Raw genomic sequence first — 19,275 nt, forward strand, 5'->3', positions numbered from 1 at the left:
CACCTTCATAAAACTAAATGGAAGCACCACTGGTTATAAAGTCGATCCCAGGATGTTAAAGGAACATTTTCCAAATGTGAAAAATATTTCTTACGTCTTTCTCTTTTCCACCTCCTTGTCCAAATCGACTGAAATCAACCCAGAGCAAATTCTTATAATTTTTTTCTAAATATATATTAATTGGTCCATTATTGTGAAAACTGTACCGCTCCACGTGTGAAAATAAAACAGTTCAGATTCTTTTTGGCATAAAAAAGTGGAAAATGTCTGTCCCCAGGCCTCGGTATGCTAACTGCTAACTGTTAGCATTAATGGCATGACAGTTAAAAAGGGATTGAAGGAGAAACTCTAAAGACACCCTCCATGTTTTTTGGCACAACTCGTAGAGATGGGAATCTTTATTAACAGCAGAATAATCTCACAACGATGAAGTCGGGTTTTTGTGGAGTCAGATTTGAGTCACTTCCAATCTGATTGATTGGATTCCAGTGAGAACAATTTACCAGCCCAGCAGGAGCTTCTCTGCTACCGGTGGTGTAAGATGCTACAGCACAGGGTGTACTTAGTTTTTAGAAACATGGTTGTGCCACTGGAACCAGTGAAACATTAATATTTTTGTCTCTACTGCACAACGACGCATTGGGGACGCTGAAGATGGGGAAAAAGGTCAATTGCTGTCAAAATGAGTCAAATTTTGGAATTGATCTCAGAAATTTTCCAGAAAAAAAAACATGGAAATTTGGGAATTTCAAGTCAACAAATTTTGATTAAAAAAAATTCTTAGGATTTCAAAAGTACATTTTTTTTTTACATTTTTGAAACAAATTTCCAAGTTTTTTCCAGAAAATCTCATTTAAAAATTTGGGAGTTTTTTCTAGAAGATTTCTGACTTTTCAAGCTCAAAAAATTTCCAAAACTCGAAATCTTTTAAACTTTTGAAACGCAGACATTTCAACATTTTTTCAGAACATTTCTGATAAAAAAAAAATTATGACTTTATCTCAAAACTTTCTGATTTATTTTGAGAAAATTTCTGAGTTTAATTTAAAAATTTCGGGGGGGTTTTCAATCAAGTTTTAGACTTTTTACAAAGTCAGAAAATTTCCAAAATGTTAAAAACTTTAGACTTTTGAAACTGACAGATTGACTTTTTTTCCCCCCAAAAAACCTTGGATTTGTTTTCCAAGTTTTCTGAAATAAATCTCAAAATTTCATTTATTTTCTAGAAAATTTGAATTTAATTTAAAATTACTTATTATTGTCTAACAAGGTTTTGACTTTTCAAACATGGAAAATTTACAAAAATTAAATATTTTTGAAATTTCCAACACCTTGAAAATTCTGGAGGTTAATCTTAAAATTTCTGAGTTTTTTGGATGAAATGTACTCCTCTTTCTTCTTCCTCTTCATCTGGCCCTGATGCGCCGTCGTTCCCCTGCAGTCAGATAGCTGGTAGGCGATACATTCGCAATCATTATTACAGTATTTACACGTTTCCATGACAACCTGCTGGTGCCAATTTGTTTTCAGGCGTTGATATTTTTCATTATCGCCGACTGTGACGCGGCAGAAGCGGCGGCTTCCAGCAGGTTCATCACATCTGAGACGTCAGTGAGGGTCGGTCACTCTGGGAGGAGAAAATCTGATAAAATTAGATAAACAAATTAGATTTTATTTGGAAAATATCAACAACTTTATGACTTCAAATCTGAAAATTATGACTGAAAGTCAAAACTATGACTTTGTCTCTCATAATAAAACTGAAACTCGTAAAAACGACTTCCTGTTCAACTTTTGCTTTTTCTTTCAAATGAGTTCCCATAGTTACATGACTTATGGAAAATAAAAGTTATATATTTTTTTACTATAGGAAATTTGATCCCTTCTTCAAAAACAAAATTTTATTTCAGAAAAATTTTCTTTTCTTTTAAATAACTTTAAAAGAAAAGTTATTTTCTTTTAAAGTAAAGAAAATAACTTTTCCCCAATAGAGCATAGAAACATTTTAATCTGGTTTAATCTGAATACTGACGTTGTTTCCCGTTAATCCCAGTTTCTCCATGATCAGGTCCGTCCGGGATGTGAGCGCCGCCATCGACGTTTCCATCTGCAGAACCCGCCTGCTCAGCCTTTCAGGAACAAAATCTGCTTTTAGTCCGTTTCATCAGTCGCGTTTAATTTTTCTTAAATAAATCCGTTTTTACCAGAGGAACTGTTCCTGCGCCACGAAGCCTCGACTTTTTTCATCGTCTGAGGCCGAACGACTCTCCGGAAACTCTTTTCCGTAGTTCTTTCCCAAGTTGTTCAGCTCGGCGTTCAGAGCATCCTGATTTTTACACACAAATCAATCAGAATAATTCATTTATTTATCATTTGTGACGCTATAATCACAAACTTCAAAATATTTATTGAGATTTGTTGTGATAAACGAAAAGGTCTAAAGCCACTAAAACCCAAAGAGGAACTTCAACCCTCAAAATTATGACTTTAAATCTGAATTTACTGAACTGACTTTAAAATTCTAAATTATGACTTGCGTCAGATTATTTCCAAAAGTTTAAATATTTTTACTTTTCAAACCTAAACACAATTAAAAATTCCTGAGATTAATCTCAAAATTTCTGATTTTCTTCTAGCAAGTTTTTGACTTTTCAAGCTCAGTAGATTTTTAAAAATCAAACATTTTTGACTTCTGAAATTCACACATTTCCAGGTTTTTTTTAACAGAAAATTTCTGAGATTAAACTCAAAATTTGGGAGTTTTTTTTCTAGCAACTAGTTTTTTCCAGAAAAAAACTTGGATTTTTTCCCTACATTTTCTGAAATAAATAAACTTTTCCAGGACGCTGTGAAAACAGACGATTGATTTAGTTTGAAACAAACCCGTTTTTGTTCCAGTTCGATTTTCATCCTCGTTTGTTCGTCTACATCCAGAACCTGGTTTCCGTCTCGGTCAAACTGCGAGAAAGCCGCGGATATTTCTTTATCTTCATGACCCATCCTGCAAATTCAACACTTCTGTTAGACAGGATTTATGTCTAATAATAATAATAAAATTTTCTGCGTATTGTCTCTTACTCTTTAAGAGTCTCTCTGAAATCCCTGAATTCGATTTCTCCAGATCCAGACTGTAGAGCTTTCTGAACGTCCGATATTTTCTCTTTTTTTACTTTCAGCTTCATAAAAGTCTTCATGTAGCTCTGGAGTTTTAAGGAATCCGTGTCGTTAGTAATCCTTGTGTGGATATTAGATGATTTCATCTGGTCCGTACCTGTTTGATGAGGTCAGTGATCTGCAGCTCGTCCTTCTGAGACGCCAGCTCCTCTTTGACCTCTGAGTAAGTGTCATTGATGATGGCCAGGAACATGTTCTGGAAGGAAAAACACATGAACACTGCTCAGATTTAGCCCTAAAATCAAACATTTGTTGCAGAAATTCTTACCAGCAGGACAAAGAAAACAAAAAACACGTAGGTGACAAAGTAAATGGGCCCCAGGACTCGGTTTGCGCGGTCGATTGCGTCGTAATCGAAGTCGCCGAGAATTATCCGGAACTGCGTGAAACTGCAAGAAAAAGGAAAATCGACGGTTTAGTTTTTCCAGTTAAAGTCTGTTTGGTAACAATATTTACAGCAGTGGGTAAAGTACCCAGAAATATTACTCAAGTAAGAGTAGAACAACTTCAACATATTTTTACTCAAGCAAAAATAAAAAGTAGCCGTTCTTAATAAAAACTGCAGGTGTGTGTCTGTCTGGCGAACTTTGAGTTAAAACATGTCTGTTTTTCATTCAGTGGGTAGAAAATACTGAAAATTTATTCAAGTAAGAATAGAAATACTTCAAAACAAAATTACTCAAGCAAAAGTAAAAAGTGCAGCACAATAAAAATACTCCTAAAAGTAATTTTTTTCAAGAGTAAATGTAATCGAGTAAATGTAATCAGTTACTACGCAGCTCTGGATATTTGTCACCACTTACATGCACTTGACGAATGTGCTGAAAGATTCGACCTCGGTTCCAAACAGCAGGTATCCAAGCTGCGCGTAGGCGAAGAAGACGATGAAGAACATGATGGCGAAGCCCAGGATGTCTTTGGCGCAGCGGCCCAGCGTGGCGGACAGCTGCGTCATCGTCTTATTGAAGCTGATGTATTTGAAAATCTACAAAAAAACCCAAAAGGTTTCTGTCTTTGATGGTTTTTTCCTTTGTTACCCTTAAAAGTTACAGCTAAAGGCTAATTTTAATATGGCGTCATGCTAACATAGCTAGCTAGCTATCCAAACCAATCTTACCCCATGTGAAAAAGTATATCTCCTATATCTTGCAACTTTTCAGCAAGATATAGTCTATGAGTTTGCTTGCTAAATATATAGATATTTAGTTGCTAACTAAATGTGGAGCTAAATATTTAGTTCAAAAACTAAATATTTACCTTGGAACTGTGAAATTATGAATGAAAAATTAATAACATTGTGAAAATAGGACATTTTAAAATGAATTCCTATTTTTTCTCTTATGAAAAGCTAAATAACCCAGATTACGTCTGCTAATCTTTATCAGAGTTTGTCGATCTGAAAGATTTAAGGAGCCTGGAAACTTTTTAAGTGCAACAATAAACGGTAAAAGATATGAAAAGTTTACCTTGATCCAGGCGAAGAACAAATTCACAGCATTCATGTTGTTATACTGGGTTTGCCAGAAAGCCAGGAATTCAAAGTCAGCGTATAAATCCGGCTGTTCCAGCAGCGAGCCGAGCAGATTATCCACTTTGATGGTCCGAAAGACGTTGAATACAATCGCAACGATGGCGAGCTGGAGAGAAAAACGCTGTTACTTCCTTCAGGATGAAAAGCGGATCTGAATCTGGACCTGAATCCTTCTCCTACCAGAATGACCAGTATGTCCAGGATGTTCCAGATGCTTTTGAAATAGGCAAACTTGTGTATCTGCAGCTCCAGAATCTCCTCCACCACGTAGTAGAGGATGAACACGCAGAAAACCAATTCGCAGCCAAGGACAAAGTAGTCCCAGTGGGTGATGTAGCGGATCAGTTTGACGGTTCTGATCTGGTAGGACGGGACGGCGCCGCCGGTCGCTGGGAACTCCACCACCAACCTGAGAGACGCAAACCAGCCGGTCAGAGAACCAAAACGAGTTTGTATGCAACCAAATCCAAAATAAATAAAAGAAATTCCAGCCGTTGTTCCTCCAAATGGCTGAACAGAAACACAGAAAACCTTCTGATCATGATAAACAACAAACCACTTTGCGAATCTCCTCTGATCTGTGTTGGTCTGTGACGCAACATTCATTAAATACATTAAATCTGCAAAATTCACATTTTGCATAGTTTTCATACTCTCATTTGGATTTTACCTGCTTCTAAAAACAACCCAAGATCTTTTAAGAAAAACCACCCAGTCGTTTTCTGGGAGTAATTTAATGTTTTTGGTGTCGAGCACGTTTGGTTTTACCTCTGTATGAGCTGTACAGTGGCTTCTGGAAAAGGCAGATGTATTGCTGTTGACTTACCACCCAGAAACCACTTTCTGCGTTCTTGTTTGTTGTGCAGAAGGTTCCGCTTCTGCTTTTCAAAGATGTACTGTTGTATAATATCATCTAAGAGTGACTTTATGCAGAAAAAATCAGATAAATGTGTTTTGTATAGGCCATAGACCCATCCTAACCTGTTCAAGGAAGCATAATGGATCACCTTTAAAGTTCGTAATGCGATAAAATGTTGGAAAACTCTACCTGATGACACAGAACATGTTGATGTTTGCATTGTAGGCTGAGAAGTCGATGAAAACCGCCCTGGTTCCTCGGTCCAGCCAAAGGTTGTCCATCAGTTCTGCCAGGATGTTGGTGCTGTCCTCCTTGGTCCGGCTCAGGTCCTGGTAGAACCCGGCGCCGCTGTAGGTGGTCAGGAGGCCCCAGTAGGAGGAACCTTTGATGTCTTTCTCTGTGTGGTAGCGCCACCTACAGAGAAGGGAAGGTTTACTTCTCTCAATGGTATACTTCTCTCAAAATCTCAAGCAAATTTCTGAGCTTAAGATATATATATCTAGATATATAGATCTATATATCTAGATCTATATATGGGGTGCCGTTTGTAAAGTGACACCAATAATCTGGGCTGTTTAGTCTATCATAGTCATATTTCACCATTTCATTCATACATTTATAAATGTTGTCGTTTAAAATTAAAATTTTAATTAGTGAGCTAAATATTTACAAACTAAATACTTAGGTTCATGTTTAGTTAACAAGAAAAATATCTAGGTTGCTAACTGATCTTTAGTTTACCAACTAAGGATTTGTTTCAGAGCTAAATATTCAGTTAGCAACCAAAATAGTACGCTTCCTAGCTACAAATGTTAGCTTGCTGGGCTAAATGTTTAGTTAGCAAGTGAAATAGTTGTCACTAACTAAATAGTCTGTAAGCTAAATATGTAGCTCAAAGCTAAATGTTTGACAGTTAAAAGTATTTAGCTATGAGCTAAATTTCTAGATAGCAAGCAAAATAGTTAGCGTGTTAACTAAATGTTAAATTAAATATTTAGCTCAAATCTAAAGGTTTAGCGAGAAAGCAAAATAGTTAGCTTACGAAAAATATATATAGTCTATAAGCTAAATATTTAGCCCAGAGCTTAAATGTTTAATGAGCAAGCTAAAGATTTAGCTTGCTAAATATATAAATATTTAGTTGCTAACTAAATATGGAGCTAAATATTTAGTTTAAAAACTAAATATTTACCTTGGAACTATGAAATTTATGAATGCAAATTAATAACATTGTGAGAATAGGACTTTTAGAATGAATCCCTGTTTTTTCTCCCATGAAAAGCTAAATAACCCAGATTACGTCTCTTTATCTTTGACTGTGTCGCTTCATAAAGCCACCCCATCGTTTCCGTTGTTTCGTAGGAGATGAGAAGCGGCGTACGCAGAGCCGTTGATGAGGCCAAAGCTGAGGTCGTCCTCCTTCTTCTCGTTGTAGACTGTCAAAGCATTCGGCAATCTCATTTTTGAAGTCTTCTGGGACTTTGCAGGAGTTGTTTTTAATCTTAATCTGCCTCATCCGCGGAACTCCGAGCAGCATGTTCTCATAGTAGATGAACGACTGGTCTCCGCTGTCCAGGGACTGGTTGTTGTACCATTTGGTCCAGTAAAGCCCGTCCAGTAACGGACCCTGGGCGAACTGATGTTACAGAGAGAACAAGACGGAAACTGATTTGAACTTTAACTAATTTTCTCATTTGTACAACGGCGGATTAGAGCCACTGTAGGATAGAAAAAAAGGACTAAATTTAACTTTGAGATTAAATTTTCTAGAAAAAAAAAAGGACATTTCTGAGCTTGAAAAATAAGAAATATGCTAGAAAAGAATTCAAAAAATTTTATATTAATCTCTTTCTTTTTATTAAGAAAATCCAGGAAATTTCTGAGCCTGTGAAATCCAAATTTTGGTAGAAATAAATTCAGAAATGTTGAGACTATTCTCAGAAATATTCTAGAAAACATTTGGACATTTCTGAGCTCCAAAAGTTTAACATTTTTGACTTTTGAATTTCAGACATTTCCAAAAGTCAAAAAAATTTAACTTTTTAATTTAAGAAATTTCAGAAAGTTTTTGTATCAATTTAAAAATTTCAAATATTTTTTCTTGAAAATTTTCAACCTTTAAAACTCAGAAAATTCCCTAAAGTCAAACATTTGACTTTTGAAGCTCAGATATTTTCTTGGTTTTTTTTTCTGCAATTTTTCTAAGATTTTTTAAAAAGTTTTTTCAAACATTTTTTTCACTTTCCAAACTCAGAAACATCCTTGCTCTTTCTAGAAAAGTTTTGCTATTAATCTCAAAATTTCTCCGTTTTTTGGCAGGAAATTTTCTATTTTTTTTTCCTTCTATCTACAATAACCCTGATCCGCCATCTTACATTTAAATCAGCAAACAAAACCTGGAAAAACAAACGTGAAACTCACGTCCCAGAAGTCGGCCATGTTGCCAATGGTCTGAAACGTGACTCCATTTTGGCTGGCCGAGCCCACAAACAGATCCGTCATGGCTTTGGTGAAATAATAGCTGCTGGAGACGGTCATACCGTAGGTCACTGAAAGCACATCAACGTAATCACATTGTTAACACCTGGCTGGCTACCAGATAAGAAAACCGCGGGCTTTGTTCGGGTCGCTGTTGCGGCTAAAAGGATCCAGATTAGTCCCGGTAATTTGTTTGGATAAAGCAGTGTCGGCTGGAGGCAAACAGCCTCATCAAACAATGAGAGAACAACCCACACAAAGCCACAAAAAGAGCTAAATGCTCTTATCGCTAAAAGCCAAGAGAGCAGCAGCACTTGCTTCCCTTTCACTCCCAAAGCTCATGCTGGACAAAAGAGCAACAAGAGCGGCATTGAGAGGGAAGTTTCCATCCGCAATTAGTCTCAGATTTACTCAAATACTCAGAAATACCCTTGGGAATTATATAATCATCTTCCATAAAGAGGTAACATTGAATTTAGACAAACTCTTGATTATTTTTGACCGTTTTTTTTTTTTATCCCAGATGTTCTCTGAACATGCTAACCTACATGCTAATGCTAATTCAAGTCGCAGAATTATTGTTGATTTGACAAATTAAAAAAACAGCAACAGTTAGAAAGAAAAACAACAAAATGTTAGACTATTATTTGAAAAAAAAGAAAACAAAAAACATCAACTAAGTTGAGAAAACAATTTGCCGCCCTGATTAATATGGAGGCCCAAAACTGTCAAAATTTAAAATGGAAGCAGAAATGTAGACTTTCCTCTTCCTTTACCATATACATGCGTTTTCAGTAAGAAATGTATATAGATTGTTTTTCCTTTTGTCTTATTCATGCAGTTTCACCAGAAAATGTATATTTACTTTTGCATTTTCCCTTGTCTTTGTTCTTTTTACATGGCCTCTTCTCTTTTTACTTTTCCTTATGCATTTCTGCCTCATTATGCAAATGAGATGAAAACAAAAAAGTGTAAAATCCTGAAAATTAGTTCATCCTGCTCTGAAAAATGTAAAAATAAATACCGTATTATACCACTTTACTCCTCAAGCACTTATAATACAACATGGCAGCTGCTGCATAGAAATAAACTGTAAGAAAAAGACAAATGAAAACATCATAAATAAAAGGAAGATGTATAAGTAACATTATTTTATTGGGAAATAATAAAATGCAAAGAAATAATTGCTTGTAGCATAATTGTGGGCACAGTTTCAAAATAAATACAGCATTGTTTTTATTTTTTATAAAATCAAACTTCATATAAATTTTTATTAGTAATTAATTTCTTAATTTAGCGTGACACAGATGTTTTTCTGTTAGCTTCAGCAGATTGAACCAGAACTCAACTTTATCTAACGAAGATGGCGAAAGACGGAGAAGTAAAAAAATAATCTGAGGCTGACGTCATCAAGTTACCATAGCAACCATTAGACACTATATGCTAAACTCAGATGAGACAAGGATTGAGGTTTTTTTTCTGTAACAAACACAGAAATGATACGTCTGCTTAAAGCACCAAATGCTGACGCTGAGGTACGGTGGAGGAACTGTGATGCTGCGGGAACCATTTTAGAGAAATCCTTCAACTTCCAGAGAATTTTACAGAAAGATTTGGTGCATTCTGCTACTAAACTAAAAACAATAAATAAATAAAATCTTTACTAATTTATATATACACATATTTCCATGTTTCAAAATCGTTTTTTTATTATATTTTTTATATTTAGGTTTTGTTTAGAAATGTTAATAATTTGACACTTATGTATATATCTTTTAAGAATTGTTATCATACTTACACTTATACTTATATTTTGTATTTTCTGACATTTTAGCAAAACTGAAAATAAATAAGTCAAAACTGTACAAAAAAACATGTTTGTCTTATAAATATGTTTTGGCCAAAACTCCTCCACCACTATAGGGAATAAAATATTTATCTTCTTTAAAAAATGAATCGAATTGTTTATTTATTTGCATCTTTTAATGTACATTTCTGATTTTGAATTTAAAAAGGCTTAAGTGGTTACATAAAAAATCTGTAGAATGTTTGATTTGTACCTGATTAATCAATTAATAGACTTATTGATTAACTGATTACTAAAATAATTGTCTGCACCTTTAGATTTATTTAAAAACAAACATTTAGGATGAAACTATAGCAGAGGCATACAGTGGTAAATATTCCCCCTTATGATTTAACTAGGACATTAAACCTGTTCAGCAATTCCAAGCACTTACAGAGACACACATCCAGCAGGAACACCAGGTAGACGATCAGCTCCCTCAGAGTGGTGCGGATGAACTTTTCCCTGTTGTTGGACGTGTTTTCGGTCCAAGCTGTTCCCCAAAACGCTGCAGGAAACACACATGCACAACGGCGTTTTAGTCACTGTGTGAAGGGGAAACGGATGAGTAAAGTTCTGCCAGAAAACTCTGATATTTTTAGATTAATATCAGAAATGCTCAAGAAAACAAAGAGAAAATTCTGTTTAAAAAGCCTAAGATTTGCTGAAAAAAAAAATTGAGACTAGTTTAAAAAATGTTATAGAAAAAAACATTTACATTTCAGAGTTTCAAAAATTAGAACATTTTGCTAGAAAAGAATCAGAAATTTTGAGAATAAACTCAGAAATATTCCTGAAAGACACAGAATTGTATTTTATTTTTTAATTTTCCTTGTTTCAAAAGTTGACAATTTTCTATCTTTGGAAATTTTGTTTCAAAAAGTCAAAATTTTTGAAATGTGGAAATTTTATGAGTCGCAAAAGTCAAACATTTTCCAATTTTGAAACTGAAATGTCCAAGTTTTTTTTTGTAAAAAAAATTCTGAAATTAAACTAAAATTTTCAGAATTTTTTTCTAGCTAGTTTTCAACCTTTGAAACTCAGAAATTTCCAGGTCTTAGGATGTTGAAAAATTCGTTTTCTGTCTCTAATACGCTGTGGTAAAAAACTAAATCCGTTTCCACCATTTTTCCAGATAACACTCATTATGCAGACAGAAGTCGATATATTTTCTGTAAAACTGAGTTAAAATGTTTCCCCACCTTTGATAAAGCTGCAGCAGCCTCTTCTCTTCTTCACCGGGCTCTGCTCGGAGCTGCCCGGTTCCTCCTGGATGCGGTCCAGTTTGTCGTCCCGGTCCACGGAGGCCGGCTGGGGGCTGTAGATGGTGCTGACCTGCGGCGCAGGGGAGCCGCAGTAGCCGTGGTTCACCCAGCCTCCGTCCGTCATGGCGTCCAGCTCGGACTCGGCTCGGCCCGTCAGGTGGCTCTCGGCCCGGTTGTTCAGTCTCCTCATGCTGCCGGACTCGCAGTTTGCGGGAAAAGTGAGTGCGGGGCGGCAAGTTGCGGCTTTTCAGCACCTGCCGGAGGGACGATGATGATGATGGAGGGATGACCTCAGATCGATGAAGGAGGAGCTTTTGTTGTAAAGCTCAAACTAATGTCGCGTTTTGATTGTTGATTCTGTTGCTTTGTGTTTCTGTTTGGTAAAGCTCTTTGAAATGCCTTGCTGCTGAAATGTGCTATACAAATAAAATTTGATTTGATTTTAATATCCAGAGTTGTGTAGTAACTGGTTACATTTAGTAACTTTTGAAAAAAAAAAACTTTTACATGAGTAATTTTATTAGAAGTGTCGCTACTTTCTGCACTTTCTGCACTTTCTGAAAATCAAACATGTTTTAACCAAATAACTCACCAGACAGACACACACCTGCAGGTCAAAGTTTCATAAGTTTGACATTGAAAGAAACTGATTTGGAAACATTTTATTTTGCCTGATTTTGTTATTTTTTGTTACTTTATGAATTATTGTCATTTTGGTCCTTAAAATACCAAAAATTCCACTTAAGTTTATAATTTGGTCCGTCTCAGCAGGCTTTTTACCAAATACTCTTTGACTCTTACTTGAGTCATTTCTTGGATGGATACTTTTTATTTTACTTGAGTATCGTTATTGGATACTTTACCCACCTCTGAGAGAATATCATCTGTTAGTTGCATAACAATAAAGATGATCAAAACGGTTTTGATAATTTCTTTGTTTGTTTTCTAACATAACTCCGTTTCAGTTTATTGTTTGTGTTTGTTCAGTCAAGTCAGTGTTTCTCTCTGTTTACTGTTTTATTATCAGTTTGATTGACAAATTTCTGGCTTCCATAATTCAGAGTGACGTCAGCACGCCCAAGGCCGCCATCTTGTTCGACAAGCATTGTTTTACATTTTCTATTTACTTGGACTTTATATGTTATAAGGCCGGGCTATGATTTTTTTTCTTATATTACGAGAATAAAGTTATAATATTACAAGAATACAGTCATAATATTTGGAGAATGGAGTAATAAGAACTCCTACATGAAAAATAAACAGGGAATGTTGAGAAACTTTAGGTTTTGGAATAAGGAAACACTTCACTGGGATCAAATTGTTATCAGTAGCAGGATTTCTAAACGATTGTGTAATCAACTAAGTCTATTTTTTTTTTTAAAATCCCATGTTGATGTCAGATCCTGGCAACTCCAGCAGCTTTGGCATTTTTCCTCTTAATTTTAAGACATTCTGGTAATATTGTCTCTATTCTGTTCATATGTAAAACTGACATAATTTATATCTTGTTATAATATTATTCCCTTATCAAATACATACCTGCTGTGCAGCTTTGATTCTTTTATGCACGTTGCAGAAATCCTTTAATTTCCATGGCAACCATTCAGCTGTGCAAAATACCTGGGTGGACCTAGCCCCGCCTTCCAGGTGCAGCTCCTCCCCCACTCAGATCCTTCAGACTAGCCAGCAGCAATTAGCAAACATCTAAACGCTGGTAAAATTGTTGTTAAAGGGTCAATAGATTAGCCATGTTGTGATGACTTCCTGAAGGTGGAGTTTCAGAAAGAGCAGGAGTTTTTAAAGAGACAGAGGCCAAATTACAAGATGATAAAATATTAATTCAAATTTCTTTTAAGTCATATTTGATATATATAGCATTTTTATAACAACTTTAGGTTACTTGACTGTGCCGTAAAATGTTACTGTATGCCTGGAAAATACATAAGATTGCAAAAGCATTGCAGTTTCTGTATCACCTGTTTTTCTTTCTTGGAAAAATACTTCTTACTTTTAATAGGTGCTACTTTTTCTGCCAAATTAAGTTGTTTAACATCCAAGGTTACAGCTACTGAGGGACATTTCAGTGAGTCTGACCCTCTCTGGTAATCAGGGTTGTCACTATCGATTAGCAGCTCGGGCGCTAACAGGCCCCCTCTAGGAAATCAATTAATTGTCCGTCGATTATATTCTCTGTCACCAGCTGCTCACTTGTGACTGAATTAATGAGGGGAGTAATTGAAATGTCACTAAGGGTCTCTGCCCCATTAGCATCAGACACCTTTGACATTCTACTCTCCTTTAGTCTTCATTAGGTATGCAAACACTCATCCGGAGTGTTTTTTTCTCTTTACATCCTGTAATTTCATGTATATTATAAATATTTGTAACCCCTTTTGTGTTTATCTAACATCCAATAGAATAACCTCGCAACAAACACACTCAGGTTCACTCTATTATCACGTCCAAGAGAGAAAATCAAGTTAAATTCAAATTCAAAACTACTTGATTGATCCCCAATCAGGTGTAACCTCAGTCCAGAAGTTTCTGTCCCAGTTACCCATGGCAACAGAGCTGACTGTGATCTTATAGTGGTATCAAACATAAATTTACATAATTAATCCACATAACTAATCTCATCCTTAACATAAATAACAACAAATATACTTTTTAGTACAGGAAATAAAAACCACACACATTCAAAACTATCACACAATAACTGAAACATTACTTTGCATATAAAATTAAAACATAAAATCAGCCTCTGCCAGTATACATTAAATAAAAACACAACAAACAACCCTAAGCAAATCTATAGCGCAATGGCTGCCAATGAACAGTTAACAGCCGTAAAGTTAAATGCACATTAATTATGACAACAGTTAAAAAATACATATACAAAACATGGCAAAATTACACTTTAAAACCCTGAATACAATTAAATTAATCTAAAATAACTATTAAAATATTAATACTCCCCCATGAGGCTTTGCGTGATTTATGGGCGCGACTTCCGCCGCAAACCAGAACCGCCATACATGTTAGCAACTCGCTAACCAGCTTTTGTCAGAGCTTTTAGGCTATAAAATATGTGGAAACAGCAGCTATCAAAGCTTAAATGTGACAATATTGTTTTACCACAACCTACAGCTATTGCGGGGAGGGATGGCGACATGAAGAAACGTCGCACTAGCATATGTAGCTACCCGCATTACCATATGTAGCAACCCGCATTAGCATATGTAGCTACCCGCATTAGCATATGTAGCTACCTGCATTAACCCGCATTAGCATATGTAGCTACCCGTATTAGCATATGTAGCTACCTGCATTAACCCGCATTAGCATATGTAGCTACCTGCATTAACCCGCATTAGCATATGTAGCTACCTGCATTAGCATTTGTAGCTACTTCATTGACTCAGTTGCTTCGGATGCAGATGCGGCTTTTCTTCCATTGGCTTTTTATCCACACAATAAAATGAGCACACATAAAGCATTTTGGGTTCTCTCTTCAAGTTTTGAATTTTTAGCCTTCCTGTCGCTCCCCGTGATTAAACTTATAATTATGATCCTCCGTACTGAGCAGCTCTCTGATAGCAAACTGTGTGTCCGTAAACAAGTTTTACTAAATATTGCATTATAACCGAAAAGAGAGATGTAACTTCTATCATGAATACAGACTAGCAAAAGAAAACTACAAATTACAGTGAAATACTGCTACTTCCGGTGGGCGCCGGAAGTAGAACCCATAATCGTTTCCCCAGTAAGCCTCCCAGGAATAAGGTGGAAACTGAAAAAGGTGACAGAAAAAGGAGAACGGGAGCCGTCAGTTACCGGTTGCTATGGTAACCACCAACCGTCAATAGCAAGTTAGCATAACTTTGAAACGAACTTGAAGAATAAATAAACCAAATTTTGACACACTTCACATCTATAATATTGTCAAAATAAATCTCTGTTACATAATAGGTATGTTTTCTCTCATTTATGTTCTCTTTTTAGACTTTTAATAAACATTTTTAGATAAAAACATCGGAAAAAAGGAAGCAACTCCACCGCCTGTTAGCTGATTAAAAAGTGAACATTATTAACATTATTTGAACGTTAAAGTTAATGCACAGCGTTTAGGGAGGTCTGTGTTTGGGTGTTCATGCTTCAGTGGCTCTGAACACAGCCATTACACACGGCCATTATCACGCAACAGAGTTTAATTTCTTTCTCCCCCGCCTCCCAAGCTAGACCTTGGCACGTATGCGTCCTTCATCTGCTGCTTGTGCCACCGCTCAAACGGTCACAAGATCTGATTTAAGGGAAGTCAAGACTTAGATTTGATAAATATATATAAACTTTCTTTAACTTCTTAAAGTTAGGTCAGTTGAACAAATTAAATTAGTCGTTTTTGGGTGTCCTTCCGGAAGTTTCCCCATTAAACTTATGGAGTAAAAACTTCTTCATAAATGTACAGTTAATCCCCAAATGGCTTAAAGTTGCCTTTCAGGGCAGTGATATCCAAACCTTATGTCATGTTAATTCTAAAAACTACAATAAAATTACAGTTTTTAAGAATTGTTTTTACTGCTCAACATTAAACTAAGCATACAATAATTCTAATTGAACAAGTTGGTTTTTGTAGAAAATTGAAGTTTAAATCATTGTAGATCCAAAACTTAAATAGCTTTTTATGTTATTAAAAGAAAGACATCCAGTTTGCAAACTCTTTTGGGCTCAGATGGAAAAAATAAAGAAAAAATATTTGGATTTTTCTCAGCAATAAGAACAACATATGGGTCTCTCTCTCTTTAAAAATGCTTGCTGTATCAAATTAAATTAGATAAAAGTTGATTTTTGAATTTTGAGTGGTATGTAAATACTTCTCACATTAATTTATTGTCTTCTGAGAGAAGGCTGCCTTATTTTGTTTCAGAAACAAACTTCTTGAATGAAAAGATTTACTTTTCATAGAATAACTTGCTTCTGTGCTTAGCAATCTTTTTTATTTTTTAAAACTGTCAGTCCTGAGCATAATTACTTAGTCTTTCCTTATTCTTTTACATTTCTACATCCAAGGATGCTGGATATTTCTTTAAATATCTCAATAATGATCTCATTTTTTTATATATATTAAAATTTGTTCATAAAATCCAACTGACGCCTCAGTAAAATGGGTTGCACTTGGTTTTAAACTGGTTTATATTTATTTTTTACTCCTCTGGTGATGTAGAGAATACGTGTTATCTGAGAGCCCAGCAGCTCTGGGTCAAAGGATGATTTACTCCTCTGCACACTCTCTATGTTATCGCTTGTTTTAGCCACTCAGCGTCATTTTGGCAATATTTAACAGAAAAGCCTTTCAGTTGGAAGAAATTAATCAACTGGGACTATAGAGATGCAACTATCAATTAATGAGTTAATCTAAAGATGACTGATCTTATCTATCAATTAACAATTAATTGATAAGCAGACATCTTGTATCAAGAGGGCCAATTGTATTTCCATAACATAAATGGTTACATTTTTCATAATATAGTGAATGAAGAAAAAAACATTTTATCATTATTTTGTGTCAATGGTACAATGTCCTGATAAATAAATAGTGACTAAAAGGATTTTAAAAGATATTTATGTATAGAAGTGGAGAAGTCAGACAAAGTTTTCTCACAAAATAATTTTATTCTTTATGAACATTTTTAAACAAAATAGATGTTTGTAAAAAATAAAATAAAATCTATATTTAAACTCTACAAACATGCCATCTTAATTCTCACAAAGATTGTCTTACAATTTATCGCAGATTGCACCACATTGCTTTTTTTCCCAGGGTTGTTAAAAAAACATCCCCATGTTACATTAATGATATACAGAATTTGCACAACAGAACCTTTTCTATCAAAAAAATATGCAAAAAATGTCCAAAAAACAGAAGCCTCTTTGAGGCTTAATGAACTGCAAAATAAATGCAGAACAGAAACAATACGAAGGTATTTACTACCTGGAAGGAAGACCCTCACATTGTCCAACAACATGGCCGACTTTCAGAGGCAGAACTTGGTACTTTCTGAAACTAAATAGGCGTGTCTCTGTTACAGAAAACATAATTTTTGATGAACAAAGAGCTGTTACAAACCAAAAAAATGCTGACTTGAAACCATTTTTACACCTCTTTTTTTTATGGCGCCCCCTCCGCCCAGCGCCGGTAGCGTTACGCATGGACGTGATGGCCGTCGAACTCATAAGAAAAGGACGAGTGGACGTACTCCTGTCCTGCCGGATGCTGGTACCTCATCAGGCATGAGTAACTTTCCGGTTGCATGACATCCAGCTGCAGGTCCAGCCACTGTCGGTGGGGGGCCGCGGGCCTCCGGGTGTCTGTCAGGATCCTGTTGAGGGCCACGATGTAGCTGAGAGCCATTTGCAGGGTTTCATACTTGGACAGTTTCTTGTCCTGGCCCCACTGCGGGACCACCTTCCGCAGGCGGTCGAAGGCCGTGTTCAGCCCCTGCATCCTCTTCCTCTCCCGGGCGTTGGCCGCCATCCGCCGCCGGGTGGCGGGCTCGAATTTCTCCGGAGCCTTCGAATCCGGCTCCGAGGATTCGGATCCGGAGTCGCTGCAGCTGGGACTTGGACGGGATTTCATGATTCAAAGGCAAAACCAGTTCCAGTTCCTCGCTGGATTTTGAGCTTTTAGCTGCAGGAAGTGTGATGAGTCGGAGCTGCTGCGGCTTTTATAGGGCGGAGGGGATGAACAGGTGGCAGCAGGTGGAGTCCCGACTCCCTCCACGGGGAAACCCGGACCCACACCCACTCTCAGCACACACCCACACTAACAAACCCTAATGAAATTTTAATTATCACGGTCCGGCCGTGCATGGCTTCACTCGGAGCCATGTGTCACAAACACCAAAAGTCGGCCATCTGGTAGCGCTGATGGCCCAAACAAACATGCAGAGAGGAGCTAAACTGGAAATTATGCAGTTTCACTCATTAATTCGCTAGCAATAATAATTTAATAATCACATCTATTATTATTATTATTATTTATTATTATTATTATTATTATTATTATTATTATTATTATTATTATTATTATTATTATTATTATTCTTGCTTCCTGATTTGGAAAACTTTGGGAAAAGTTGAACGTTTTCTTTGTAAATTTGATCTAATCTGCGAGAACTACAGAAGAAGAATAAAGTCGTAGTATTACGAGAATAGCAATATTACGTATTTATTCTCAAAATATTATGACTTCTCATATTATTAATTATTTATTTCTTGTAATTTTATTTTTCTTTATCGCACTAATACTCCTTGGAAGCAACTACTCAATTATATTTACTTGAATAACTTTTTTAAAAGTACTTCAGAAGTAGTTTTACTATTACTTTTACTTGAATAATTGTAATTGTAAACTGCTGCTATTCTTATGTGAGTGAAGATTCTGCATACTTTGTCCAATACTAGCAACTTAAAGAAGCATTTTAACCAAAAAATATACAAAATAGATGCACAGCTGTCAAAGTGAGACCTCTTGTTGATACACCAGCTTTGTAGTTCTAATTGAGATTAATAAAATATAGTACTATTATTTATTACCACTAGAAGTACATTAGAACATTCTAATACACACATTATTCACTGTAAGTGTTGATTTTGTGTGAAGTTTAATGTTTTAAAAGTATTTATTTTGCCTAAATTTTGTTTTTATTTTTAATTTTAGTCCCTAAAATTCCTTTATATATTAACTATATTTTTTCTATTTGATTACATCACTTTTTACTCTCACTTGAATACTTCTTATGGTGATAATCTGAGATTAGCCTGAGGCAGCAGAAGTGATAGTGAGGGATTTAACCGGCAGATTATGAAAGGATTATTGCTTTTACACAATATGGACCAAGATGTTGTGAATGTTGCAGAAACTTCAAGCTGCTGGTTCAAATCCCTTCATGTTGCTTTGTTCACAGTTCAGGAGACGCATTAATGTGTCTGGTGTTGAACACATGATGCCAAATGAATAATTGATCTGTGAAGTGGTGCAAGAAGTAATACGTTCATCTGTCCGTCTGTTGTTTCCATTTGCTGAAGCCTAAGGAGCAACTCACACCCAAAACTGTTAGCATTT

The 19,275-nt window shown here is 35.8% G+C and overlaps 2 protein-coding genes across 2 annotated transcripts; both read right to left on the minus strand.

The window, feature by feature from the left end:
• Positions 1 to 1,266: 1,266 nt before the first annotated feature.
• On the minus strand, positions 1,267 to 11,390 carry pkd2l1 (polycystic kidney disease 2-like 1). Its single transcript, XM_032552643.1, is given in 16 exon segments — positions 1,267 to 1,642; positions 2,033 to 2,129; positions 2,205 to 2,326; positions 2,884 to 3,001; positions 3,079 to 3,200; positions 3,272 to 3,370; positions 3,443 to 3,563; positions 3,978 to 4,159; positions 4,641 to 4,811; positions 4,886 to 5,114; positions 5,754 to 5,978; positions 6,946 to 7,001; positions 7,003 to 7,200; positions 7,986 to 8,113; positions 10,283 to 10,396; positions 11,091 to 11,390. Coding segments are annotated over 16 exon segments (2,283 nt in total). The 5' UTR covers positions 11,344 to 11,390; the 3' UTR covers positions 1,267 to 1,594.
• A 5,469-nt stretch (positions 11,391 to 16,859) lies between these two features.
• atoh7 (atonal bHLH transcription factor 7) lies at positions 16,860 to 17,943 on the minus strand. The gene has a single exon (XM_032553981.1). The coding sequence runs from the start codon at positions 17,785 to 17,787 to the stop codon at positions 17,353 to 17,355; it is 435 nt and encodes a 144-aa protein (XP_032409872.1). The 5' UTR covers positions 17,788 to 17,943; the 3' UTR covers positions 16,860 to 17,352.
• Positions 17,944 to 19,275: the final 1,332 nt, after the last annotated feature.

Source organism: Xiphophorus hellerii, chromosome 22, assembly GCF_003331165.1.
Source record: "Xiphophorus hellerii strain 12219 chromosome 22, Xiphophorus_hellerii-4.1, whole genome shotgun sequence".
Classification (NCBI taxonomy): Eukaryota; Metazoa; Chordata; class Actinopteri; order Cyprinodontiformes; family Poeciliidae; genus Xiphophorus; species Xiphophorus hellerii.

Excerpts from the sequence above, each read along its gene's own strand:
- atoh7 (XM_032553981.1), bottom strand. The coding sequence starts at position 17,787 with ATGAAATCCCGTCCAAGTCCCAGCTGCAGCGACTCCGGATCCGAATCC.